This window comes from Mesoplodon bidens (assembly GCF_964165515.1).
Source record: "Mesoplodon bidens genome assembly, chromosome: 2".
Lineage (NCBI taxonomy): Eukaryota > Metazoa > Chordata > Mammalia > Artiodactyla > Ziphiidae > Mesoplodon > Mesoplodon bidens.
This window is the reverse complement of record NC_138177.1, coordinates 143,974,498-143,985,561: the sequence shown is the minus strand read 5'-3', so window position 1 is coordinate 143,985,561 and position 11,064 is coordinate 143,974,498. Positions and strand designations below refer to the sequence as shown.

Sequence of the window (11,064 nt, the reverse complement as noted above, 5' to 3'; positions counted from 1 at the left end):
CTCCATGGCTCTAATTTGTTTACTTTCATGAGAGCAGGACATTTAGGTGCTCAACAGATGTTTATTAAGTGAAGGGAAGGAGAAAGCAGGGAAGAAGAGAAGCCCTAAGGAATCTGAGCATTTCTGATGGAGTGGGAGCCACCATCAAGGAGGTTCCCATTGGAAAATTGGGGTCTTACAAAGATTGTTGAGGGTTGCAAGGAGAAGGACAGAGGCAAAGCTCTTCCTGAATGGGCAGCTTTCTAATAAGCCTTGTCTCTAACCAGTACTGCCCTCATCCTCCCCTTCACCTGAGAATGTTGGCAGGTCATAGTTCCTGTATATCAACTTTTGAAAGAAAGGACATATTGGATACATGTTTTTGTCTGCCCAGTACCCCATCTTTTTTAGTAATAACTCCCAACTGAGCATGTAATCCAAGATAGACCCATTGTAGTACCTCACTCCCTTTCCAGGGCAGTGGTTCTCAGGCTTCAGTGTGCATCAGATCCACCTGGAGGACTTGTTAAGGTGGTTCGGCCTCACCCCTGCATCAGGGGGAGGGGGGCTGATAATTGCATTTCCAACAAATTCCCTGATACCTAATGCTGATCTGGGGAACCACTGGTCTAAGGGATGGACATTCAAGCCAAGTCACACTAATCAGAGTCCTTATCTGGGGATTTTTCATACTGGAGGTAGGAAAAGGAGCCCTTTTCTTGTCACAGAGCTGTAAGGACGTAAGGTCTGAACTGCCACGCAGAGAAGTCAGTTCGAGAGAATAAGTCTAACACGAGCAAAGCCAAGAGATGGAGAAGGCCTAATGGATGCACTAGAGCCATTGATTCAGTCATCCCCTAGGCCAAACTCACCACTGCCTTCCCACAGTATGTGTGGGCCAATACATTTACCTTCTTAATATCCTAAGGACTGTGCCGGGCTATTTGCTTAGTTGATTTCTTTTTATTCTCAGCAGCCCTGTGAAGCAGTTGGCATTGGCCCCATTTTCATAGAAGAGTAAACTGATTCTCAAAGCAGCAGAATAATTTGAATTCAGTCTGTACTTTTATCCACTATTATCCCATGTAATTAATAGAATTTAAAGTTGCTGTTTTTAGTACATCAGGCTTTTCTCTTATGAATTTGCTCCCCACCTCTTTTCCATAGATAGTTGTCTGAAAGTCACCTTTAGCCCAAGGGTGGCAGATTTCTGGCCCATGGATCACTTAGACCCACAGGTGTGATATGTTTGGCCAGCCAGCACTCTTAGGTGCTTAAACTTAAAATCCTAAGAGTGACTTAAGATTGACTTCAGCATCATATGCTTCCCAGTTTGTCAGTGTTCCTACCTCTTACTGCCTTACAGCAAACCTCTTCTAGCATATGGTTTGGACTCAAGCCTCAGTCCAGGCCTGAGCCTCTGCATCTGTTCACTACCCATCTCTGGAGTAGCTGACTGGAACTCTACCTATCCAGCTGGGGATTAGATCATGCCTTTTCCTTCAACATCCTGATGGTTTTATGAGCAATATGGTTGCTTAAGGATTGCCTTTGTCCAAGATAGACCCTGTCCCTACCTCATGACGCCAAGTGCCACAGGGGAACCATGCCACACAGGCATATGCTCCATGTGCTCCACGCCAAGGATTTCTAGTGTTTTGAGTTACCAGCCAGTACCTTTTCCATACTTAACAGTGGCCCAAGAGTCAATGTAAGTCAGATCGGACTTTAAGCTGATAATTTGAAAGCTTGACTAGCTGTTCAGGAAAGCATGAGCTTTAGAGTTCAGCTGCCTGACTTCAAATATTTCTGATGCATAATAGCTGTGTGGTCTTAAGGCAAGTTATTTAACCTATGTCTTAGTTTTCTCATCTGTAAAATGGCAATAATAGCTCCACTTCAAATGTAAAGTACTTAGAATCACAACTGGTAAATAGCACTTAATATTAGCTAGTATTATTCCCCCGAGGGCATATGGTATCTGGTGTTATGAAGTGTTTGTTCGGGACATGAAGAAAAAACCATCCTATCCAGTCATCTGTGAGGTGTTAGCTGTGATGTGTCTGATTAAGTTTGAACGTCAGCTTTTAGAAGTCCATAGCGACCTTCTGTAATTGCATGTCTTACCAAAATAAGGGCTCTATTATATTTTGTCACTTAAGAGCTGACTAGACAGTAGAAGCAACTCATAGTTTGCTTACTTCGAAATGGATTTTTCAGGCCCCTAAATGAGGCTCCTTGTTTGTGGACTGACTTAGCCTGTTGGACAGTGATGAACTTTGTACCAGATTTCCACAGAGCTGTGCTAACCCAAGAAGAAAGGCACTTTCCAACCTTGGAAAGCTGCATCTGAGGGCGAGGGTGAGAAGTTCCCATCTGCTGCTTGGTTTTCAGAATCCAGGCACCTCTCACTTATTACTGAATTAGTGTGATGGTGCTAAGGACATAAGAAAACTGTTGAAAAGGCACACTGTTGGGCTTTAAATTTGAAGCAGAGAAAGAAGACTGTTGTCCACTCCCTATCATCTTAGAAGAGATAAACTTGGGAGTAACTCCAGAGAAAAGTGTCTTTGGATTTTATTCCCTCGTCGAATGATTCAAGCACTCAGCGGGCTGGGGCTTTTTAAAATCCTCCTGATGCTCCCTTCAGTTGCTGGGAATCTCCCACCTGGACCTCAGCCTAGTGTTTGGTTGGCGTTGGCCTTTTAGGGTCCTGGCTTTGCTGTCAGGTCGTGGCTTTTTTGCTGTGAATGACGACAGCTGTCTTGGAAACACTCCCACTCTGACTTGAGAGATAAGGAATAGGGAATCCTGCCAACATATGGGAGAGCTGATAGGGACCAGCACAGTGCTGGAAGCTACCCTGCCAGTCCAAGGCCTGGGACCAGTGAGAGGCAGAGGTAGACTTTCTGTTGCAAAGAGCCTATTCAGAGCATGTTACACAGTTGCTGCTTCCTAACAACTGAGTTCCTCTGTGTGGCACAGGATTCAGACTTTCCCCACATGAGGATTATTTGCTCTCTGGGTGTCCTGGGAGGAAGGCTATCATCACTTCTGGTAAGCAGCCTGGTGGCACAAGCCTTTGACAAAAGGTAGGAAGGTATATATCTGTTGCCTGTTTTTGGAGACGAAAGCCCAGAAACAGACTTGACCAGAATTAGAATCAGAACTGTTGACAGCAGCAAAGAGCCTTAATCTCGTCCAAATTACTAATTTTTAGAGGGTCCATGACTTTCCCAAGGTCACTCTGAAAGGCAGTAGCAAAACAAGGGCTAGAATTCAGGTCTCCTTATTTCTAGGCCAAGACTCTCCTCACCTGATGAGGTGCCCCTCCAGGGCAGATGTGCTGGAAAGGTCTGCAGTGTTAGAGAAGCAGTGACCAGAAACGGCTCAAGACGCAGTGAGAAGCCCATGACAGAATTTTCACCTTCAGAGGCCTCTGCACAAGGATATGGTGGTGTCAGACACCCAGCATTTTCACCTTCACATACATTTTTTGTTTGTTTTTGGCCACGCCACTCGGCTTACGGGATCTTAGTTCCCCCACCAGGGACTGAACCTGGGCCACGGCAGTAAAAGCACTGAGTCCTAATCACTGGACCACCAGGGAACTCCCTCACATAACATGTTTTTGATGGACTAGCTCAAGCTGCAGGTAGGAATAAAGGAGACAGAACCCATAGCCAGACTGCAGCCAGAGGTAAAGGTGACAGAGGCTAATTAATGAAGCCCATCAGGAAACAGCAACAACTAGGAAACCATCCTGGCATAAAAATTTAAAAATGAAAGCACCTAAGATGAACACTGAGATGAAAGTGTTTTGAAAATGGCAGTTTTGCAAATTATATGTTTGGTATCCTGTGACCGGCGCTGCTTTTATACTGCAATGGGTAGCATTCTAATATGTGAGGGAGGACAACAGGCCACCTTCATTCAGCAGCCTGGCTCTAGTTCACCCCTTTCACCTGCCCTGCCCAACAACCTGGAAATAGGCTGGGCTCCCAGCATTCAGGCTGTGGAGGAGAGAGAGCTTGCAAAGGACTTGCCCTCTGTGGAAAGCATTCTTTTGTCTAGTTCTAACAAAATGAATAAGGAATCTTCCTTTCATAGCGTTTCTGCTATGACAGTACACTAAGTGCAAAAGAGGACCTCGGATGAGGGTTTTCGGCTTTGTTTTCCTAATGAGAATATGCTTTACCTAAAACCCATAACTGCATTCAGCATCAGTCACAGGAAGCTTGGTTGTATAGTAATAGATTAAACCACCTAGCTTCTGGCAAATGCTCAGAAGTGTTTGCTAAATACAGCAGGCTGGAAGACTGGAAAAGTTGTCTTGTGGTTCTTCCTTTACAGAAACTGCATTCAGTTTTGAGGAATCACATTTTCACAGATGAATATTTTTACCAGGAAAATGGTTAAGTTGAAGTATGCTGTTGTTAGATTGTGAATGGTAAAACTTGGTGTTTGTTGGTCACTGAACTTGAGTCCTCGCTTTAACAGTCCCACTGGGTGCAAATGCAGATGCTTTTAGGCGCCAGAAAGATTATAAGTGTTGAAAAGAGCCTCTACTCAGCTCCAACTGATTGTTGCCTTGTGGGAGTGAGGCCCAATGTTGCCAGATTATTAAAATAAGATGCCAGAAACCAGATTTATTTGTGAAATCTCCCCCATTTTAAAATGTTAGTAACTTATTCTAAAAATTTTAAAACATTGTTGGCTAAATAAAACATGCCTGAGCCATATGACTTCTGATTCAAACTTTCTGCCCAGCCTAAGAATTCAAGCAACAACATATTTTACTGAAATAGATGTTGCATGATCTCTTAAAGTGTATAAGTTTTATTACTTAAATATATCTTTTCTCTTAACTGAAAAATCTGAAACACAAACAGGCCAAGAATAACCATTCTGTTTCTAAGAAAAACGCTGTCAGTAAATAAGTGTACCTCGAAGGGAAGTACAGAAGATTTTTATGTTTCATAAATCATTCCCAGTGGTTTCAATTTGGCATATAGCAGACTGGTGTCTGAGAAACTTTACATGCCAAACTTCTTGGCTTTGGCACAGAAAGGGCCACAGGGCTCCCCCTTCCTTCAGGCCTCGGTATCGCTATTCCTTAGTGGCGAAGATCGATTTTTTTTTTTCCTACAGATGGACTCAAAATTATCTCACTAAAAAGACGTGTTTGATTTTTTTTACATTGGAAAGTTGTTACAAAGGGAGTGTAAGAAGGAAGGTAGTGGGAGTGTGTGAAACCTCTATGTCCAACCCCCAGAAACCTCAAAGCCTGCGGTGCAGATCCTCCTTTGGGTCCTTCCAGCCCTGGAAGCTGAGACCTCGCTCAAGTCTGAAAAGCACTTTGGCCCTTGGCATCATAGATTTACCTCCACATCAGTATGGGTTAAAACAATGATTTACAGGTGGTTGGTTGGTAGTTTTTTCCAAAGCCAACTTTGATCCCATCAGTGTATTTCTAAGGAAAATGTAAACTGTTTATACATTCTCTTAAACATCACAGTGAGAAACAAGTACCCGTATATGTGATAGGGCAGGCAGAGGGCTCCAGCTACTCTGTCCTTGGCAAAGGCCCTTGGCCACACTGGTGAAAATGCCAGCTTCGCTTCTGCACAGATACCTATGTCGTGTCATCCCACTGGAGCACCTGTGGACCCCAACGGCAGGGCAGGGGGAGGGGATCTTTTTGAAATGTTTCCAGGAGCTCTGTCCAGCTGACTCTGTCTTCCAGCCTGGGAATGCTGCACAAAACTACAAGGGCATTGATGAAACCATGGATCTGTTGCCATTCTCTAGGGAAGACTTGGCTTGGAGCGTGGCTGCCTGAATTCGAAAATGTGTCCTTGATTCCATAGAATAATTCTTATAATTTTGCCTGGAAGAAACCAGAGAATCAGACACATGAGGCTGCTCCAGGAAGTGCTTTTCCTTTAGTCTGAACTGTGGGAGCCCACTAGCCAAGGAATATTTTTAGAGGCTTAGATCCCTACCTCTGTCTAAAGAGTTGGGCCCTGACTAATAGGGATTACCTGTTACCATGCCCTCTGGTGCCACTCTTGGTCCTGTTGTTGGGTCCCTGTGCTTGAAGGAGTGGTTTCAAGAGGTAGATCCATCCAAGGGCTGGAAGGCAGGAGACCTGCATCTTCACACCAGCCCTGCAGCTGGCTTGTGGTGTGACCCTGGGTAACTCAGTCCCTGATGCTGGGATATCAGTTCCTCATTGGTAAATTGAGGAAGAGGCCTCCCTATGCCAGGTGAGAGCTGGGTTCCCCAGGGACATGGGCCCAGCCTCTGGGCTGCCTATACTGCCTCTGCCAGCATCCTCCTCCCTCACTGCTGCCTGGCCGCCTCTGCCCGTACCCTGCACTCAATGGGGAACAAAGGACAGACCAAGGGCAATCATGCCTTACTTGGCAGTTTCCAAGAGTTTGACAGCCTCTTCATTTCTGCCTTGCTCCATAAACAGCAGGGCCAGCTCCAGCAGGGCATTTGGGATCAAGTAGTGGTCATATTTAATCCTCTTTTCACTGCAGGACAGAGGAGAACATGGCGTACAGGCTCTGCTCTTGAGACATCCTTCAGGCACGTCCTTCAGACTCCTCCTGAGCCTCTCCCCAATGGGAGGATCCAACTCATGGTCTTGTGGGGTTTTCTGATCTGAATTCCAATTTGGGAGGGTTCCCACTACCTAGCCCTAGAAAGGCTTAAGATCCACAGCAAAGCCTTCCGATCCTCTGCACCTGGGGCCCCAAGTCCCTGACAACCTATGGCTCATGTCAATGTCCTTAGTTAGCCCACCCCCACCTCAGTCCCCAACCCTCCCTTTATTTCATCTGCAACCCTTTCCCTCTACAACCTCACCCAGGCAGGGAGGGACCTGACCACTGTCACCCAACCTCAGGTGTCTTTCCTGTGTCCAGGCATTTGCACATGCTCTACCTACTCCACTTAAAACTCCTCCTTCCTTGCTTTCTCTGCCTGGTGAACTTCCCAATTTAAGTGGCACCCCTGGAAAGCCTTTCCTGGTATCTAGCATTATTAGGTTTAGGTCCCTCCTCCTGGCACCTGCTGTCCTCTGCTTTCCTCTAGCACAGCCCTCACCATACCAGATTGAGTTGCCTGTAGCTGTCTCTCTCTAACATCTGCACTCCCCAAGGGCAGAGTTGATAAATTACAAACTCCAGTGGGCACCATTCACCTGAAACTCATTGCGGATGGGCTCCTGTAGTTGGGCAATCTGGTGGCCCTAGAGGACAACGTGGGAATGATCTGTGCCCAGCAAGGGTCCTGGCACAGGATAGACACTAGTACACGTGGAGCGAGTAGGGGTAGTCCAGAGTCAGGCACTGTGCATGTGTGCATGAGGAAAGAGAAGCCCAGAAAATGCTGCCCTGGAGCCACAGGCCCAGCAGTAGGCCATCTGGCGCGGGAGCGGCCACAGAGGCACTTACTTGGCAGAGATGCTCCTGAAATTCTCCTCGGCCTCCTGGACACGGCCCAGATATTTCAGACACAGGCCTTTCAGCAGCTTCACCAAGCACTCATCATCCACTGAGTACTCATTCTCTGAGAATAGGGAAGTGAGGGAAGATGACAGGTTTGTTCATTTTTTCAGCAGTTACTCATGGAGCCCCTACTCTGTGCTGGGCCCTGGGGAGACAGAGGCGGCTCACACATGGTCCCCATCCTCAGGGAGCTCACATCTGGGGAGGAAAGACAGATACTGAGACGATGACAATACAGTGATACCAGGACTGATTGAAGGAAGCCCGGGGGTTGTGGGAGCCCAGAAGAGGCCCTGACCCTACCTGGGGGACAAGGGACAGCTTCTTGGAGGAGCTGCCACTGAAGCTCAGTCTGGAAAGGCAAAGGACAATTACCAGGGTAGAGAAGTGAGGAAGGACATTTTGGGTAGAGGGAATCTTCAACTGTAAAGACCTGTGGTCTGACCCAGCCTGGCAGGTTCAAGGGCCTGGGGGTAGTCACCTGGGCCCTTTTCCAGCAACTCTTCAGCCTTGGTGATAATCTCAAGTATCCCGTCTGTGAGTTCCGGCTGCTTCCCAATCACAGCATAGCCATTCCAAATGTACATCATTTCCTGGGGGCAGGGGAGCAAGTCAGTCCCAGGTTTCCTCCCCAGTGGGGCCTCAAGTTTCCCCATCTGTAAAATGGGTAGCTCAGATCAGAGGATCACTAAAGGCCCTTCTAACTCTAGAAGTCTCAGCCCAGCCTTGACAAGTCTCAGCCCAGCCTTTGAAGCTGTGGACTTGAGGGAGTTATGGGGAGTCTTATCTCTTACTTACTATTGAGATCTCTCCTTACCCCAGTGAAAATTTAAGATGGACCCATATTCTCACTCTTCTGCTCATAGCTGCCGATAGTTTTCAGTTACTTTTCTGCTCATGGCTTCCTGGGGCACTACTCTGCTCTCTCCCAATCTCTCTGTGTCCACACTCTTCCCATTCTTTGAGGACCAGGTCATGCCCCACACTCTCCAGGGAGTCCTCCTCCTTGATCCAGCTAATAGGGCCTCCTATATTGGAGGAACCATAATTTAAGCACTTCAGGAGCTTAAGACCATGTTACCTTCTCTCCTATTTCGCCAAGGCACTGAGCTTGAGTATCCATCTATGAAACATATCTGATGCCTTTTTTTGCCTTAACTGCCAGGAAGTTCAGAATACTAAATTAAATTTTCATTCTAGTAATTCTGTTAGCTTAGATTAGCATTTCCTAAACTATCAAACCAGGCAATGGATGTGAAAGTGATTTGTATACATAAAGTTCTATAAAGACTTTTGTTATGGCTTTTGTTATGTTCCAGGGAGGGATTTTAAGTTTAGACAAGGTTTTATCAAGTTGTTATATGGTCTCAAGTTAGCAAGTGTTCCATTAAAAGATTGTTCTGTGGCCAAATAAGTTAGGGAAAAACTGCATCTTCAAGCTTCTCCTTGGAGACCTACCATGCAGATTAGCATACGAAGGCTTCAAGAAGGTCTACAGTATATAAACTTTGTTTAGGCCAGTCTTTCCCAAATGTATTTAATCACAGAAATCATTTTATGCACAAATAGCATTTTTCAGATTATAGTTTTGGAAATTCTCCCCAAAATTTCTGGTATAGTTGCTTCCCCTGCCCTTCCTTACAACATATGCCCCCATTTGATAATAGCTTTATTGTATATTTTAACCTGTAAAATAGCTCAAATTTTATTTAAAGATATTCAGGATACGAGCGCTAAATAAATTCTACATAAGTATTGAACTTTTTGATTTCTAAAGTGTTTAACATGTTTTATCAGCTGATTCTCATAACTGCCCTATAAAATGGGCAAGGAATATATATATTATTATTTACATTAAGGGAAAGGGGACCCTACACAGGGTCACACAATTAGTGAACAGCAGAGCCAGGTCTCTGAAGCAGCACCCTTTCTACCTTGCTGGCTGCCTTATTATTTGAATAACAAGGACTCTTAACAAACTAGAAACTTCTCTGATGCCTGCTCAAATCATGCATGGAATTAGCATCAAAACCGTGGTTCAGAATATGGGCTCTGGAACCAGACTACCTGGGTTCAAATTCTGGCTAACTCACTAGCTATGGGACTTGGACAAGTTATTTCATTTTTCTACTTATATCTTATCTACTTACTAGATATTTTATCTTCCTCCTTATCTATTAGGCTTTATTATCCCCTTCTGTAAAATGGAGATGCCACCAGCACCTACTAAGAAGGTTGTTGTGAGGATCAAATGAGGCCATAGGCAATGGGTATAAGGAGCCTTGAACACAGCAAGTGCCCAACAACAGTGCCAGCAATTGCTGTTATTTCAGAGTTGACTGTAATATAACATGGTCCCAGCCTCAGAAAATCTTGGTCCAGTGAGGGCGGGACAGTGTAAACAACAATTCTAATCGTGTGACAAGATAGAAACAGGTGGAAACATAAACAGCCAAGGGATGCCTCTGCCTGGGAACAGGGGTGTGGGGCTGTCTGGGGGGGCTGCTCTTTCTGCCTTGAGGTGCCTGCAGCCGACTCACCTGTCTCCCCACCCCCATCCCTAGTAGACCAGTGCTTTCTCAGAGCTTGAGGCAGGCTCCAGCTCATCTGTGTCCCCCACCCAGTACCAGGTGAATTGTGAAATCCTCTCCAGGCACCTGAGGCATGAGGTTTTCTTCCCTCATCCACTTCCCCCAGGGCCAGTGGCTATATATATCCCTGGCTCTCAGCTCATCCCCACAATCCCAAACTGGAGTTCAGAGCCAGTCAAGACCCTCCTACCCACCAGAGCAGGGATGGGCAATGAGATAGGTTTGGGGGAGAGGTAGCGTCTGGACTTCCGGATGGCAAACTTCTCTGTGGGTAGAGATTTCCCAGCAATCTTGAGTTTCAGGCCCGGCACAGCTCTGTGGAAGAGATGAGGAGGGTGGGGAGAGGGCAAGAAAATGCTAGAAAGGACAGAGTCCCCAGCCTGCCCAGCCTCTGCTTGGCCCCTCTCTGGGCCTCGGTTTCCCCATCTATATGATGAGAGTGTTGGACTCACAGCCTGTGGCTATGGCCTTATTTCACAAGCCCTGCCCCAAGCCCCGAGCACTTCGTAGGGCTAGGCAAGGGGCTCCTCCAGAAGCAGCCGCAGGTAGAGGTGAGACTGTGCACAAAGCCCCCAGGCCTGCTCTGCCTTTTAGTTGTCTCTCTCTACTCCCAGCCCCCATTTCCTAAGGGCCCAGTGGAAGTCTGACCCTACTTTCACAGAGGATATTAAAACTCATAAAGGGAAGGACCTGCCCAAGACCACACAGCACAAACCTTTCATTAACTTTGGCCACGTGAGTTGTGGCCTCCTCAGCTGTTCCCAAGGGTACGGTAAAATGTGGTATGCAGCTGGGCAAGCCTCCACATCTGGGGCCTCACCCACCCAGCTCCGCCTTACCCTCGATCTCTGCCACAATCATGGGGGTATGGCTGTGACCTTCAGAACCTGAGCTGTCCAGGCCCAGCAAACAGCTGGACCTGGTTGTGAGGCCCCCCACCTAACACCTCCCCTGCTTATTCACTGTGGAACCTC

General features: G+C 46.6%; 1 protein-coding gene across 4 annotated transcripts in view; it reads right to left on the bottom strand.

Annotated features, from left to right (window-relative positions):
* Positions 1-3,015: 3,015 nt before the first annotated feature.
* TTC39A (tetratricopeptide repeat domain 39A) overlaps positions 3,016-11,064 on the bottom strand; it is a 48,770-nt gene continuing 40,721 nt past the window's right edge. For 2 of the 4 annotated variants that reach the window (XM_081224387.1, XM_081224388.1), the window contains 5 exons: positions 10,285-10,447; positions 7,981-8,092; positions 7,446-7,560; positions 6,405-6,521; positions 3,016-5,869 (listed from right to left, as the gene is read on the bottom strand). In XM_081224387.1, the coding sequence (XP_081080513.1) occupies positions 5,746-5,869; positions 6,405-6,521; positions 7,446-7,560; positions 7,981-8,092; positions 10,285-10,447 (631 nt within the window). In that variant the 3' untranslated portion in view covers positions 3,016-5,745. Of the gene's footprint in view, positions 5,870-6,404; positions 6,522-7,445; positions 7,561-7,631; positions 7,698-7,802; positions 7,852-7,980; positions 8,093-10,284; positions 10,448-11,064 lie in introns of those variants that run through there. The other 2 variants (XM_081224390.1, XM_081224389.1) reach the window with 2 other exon arrangements.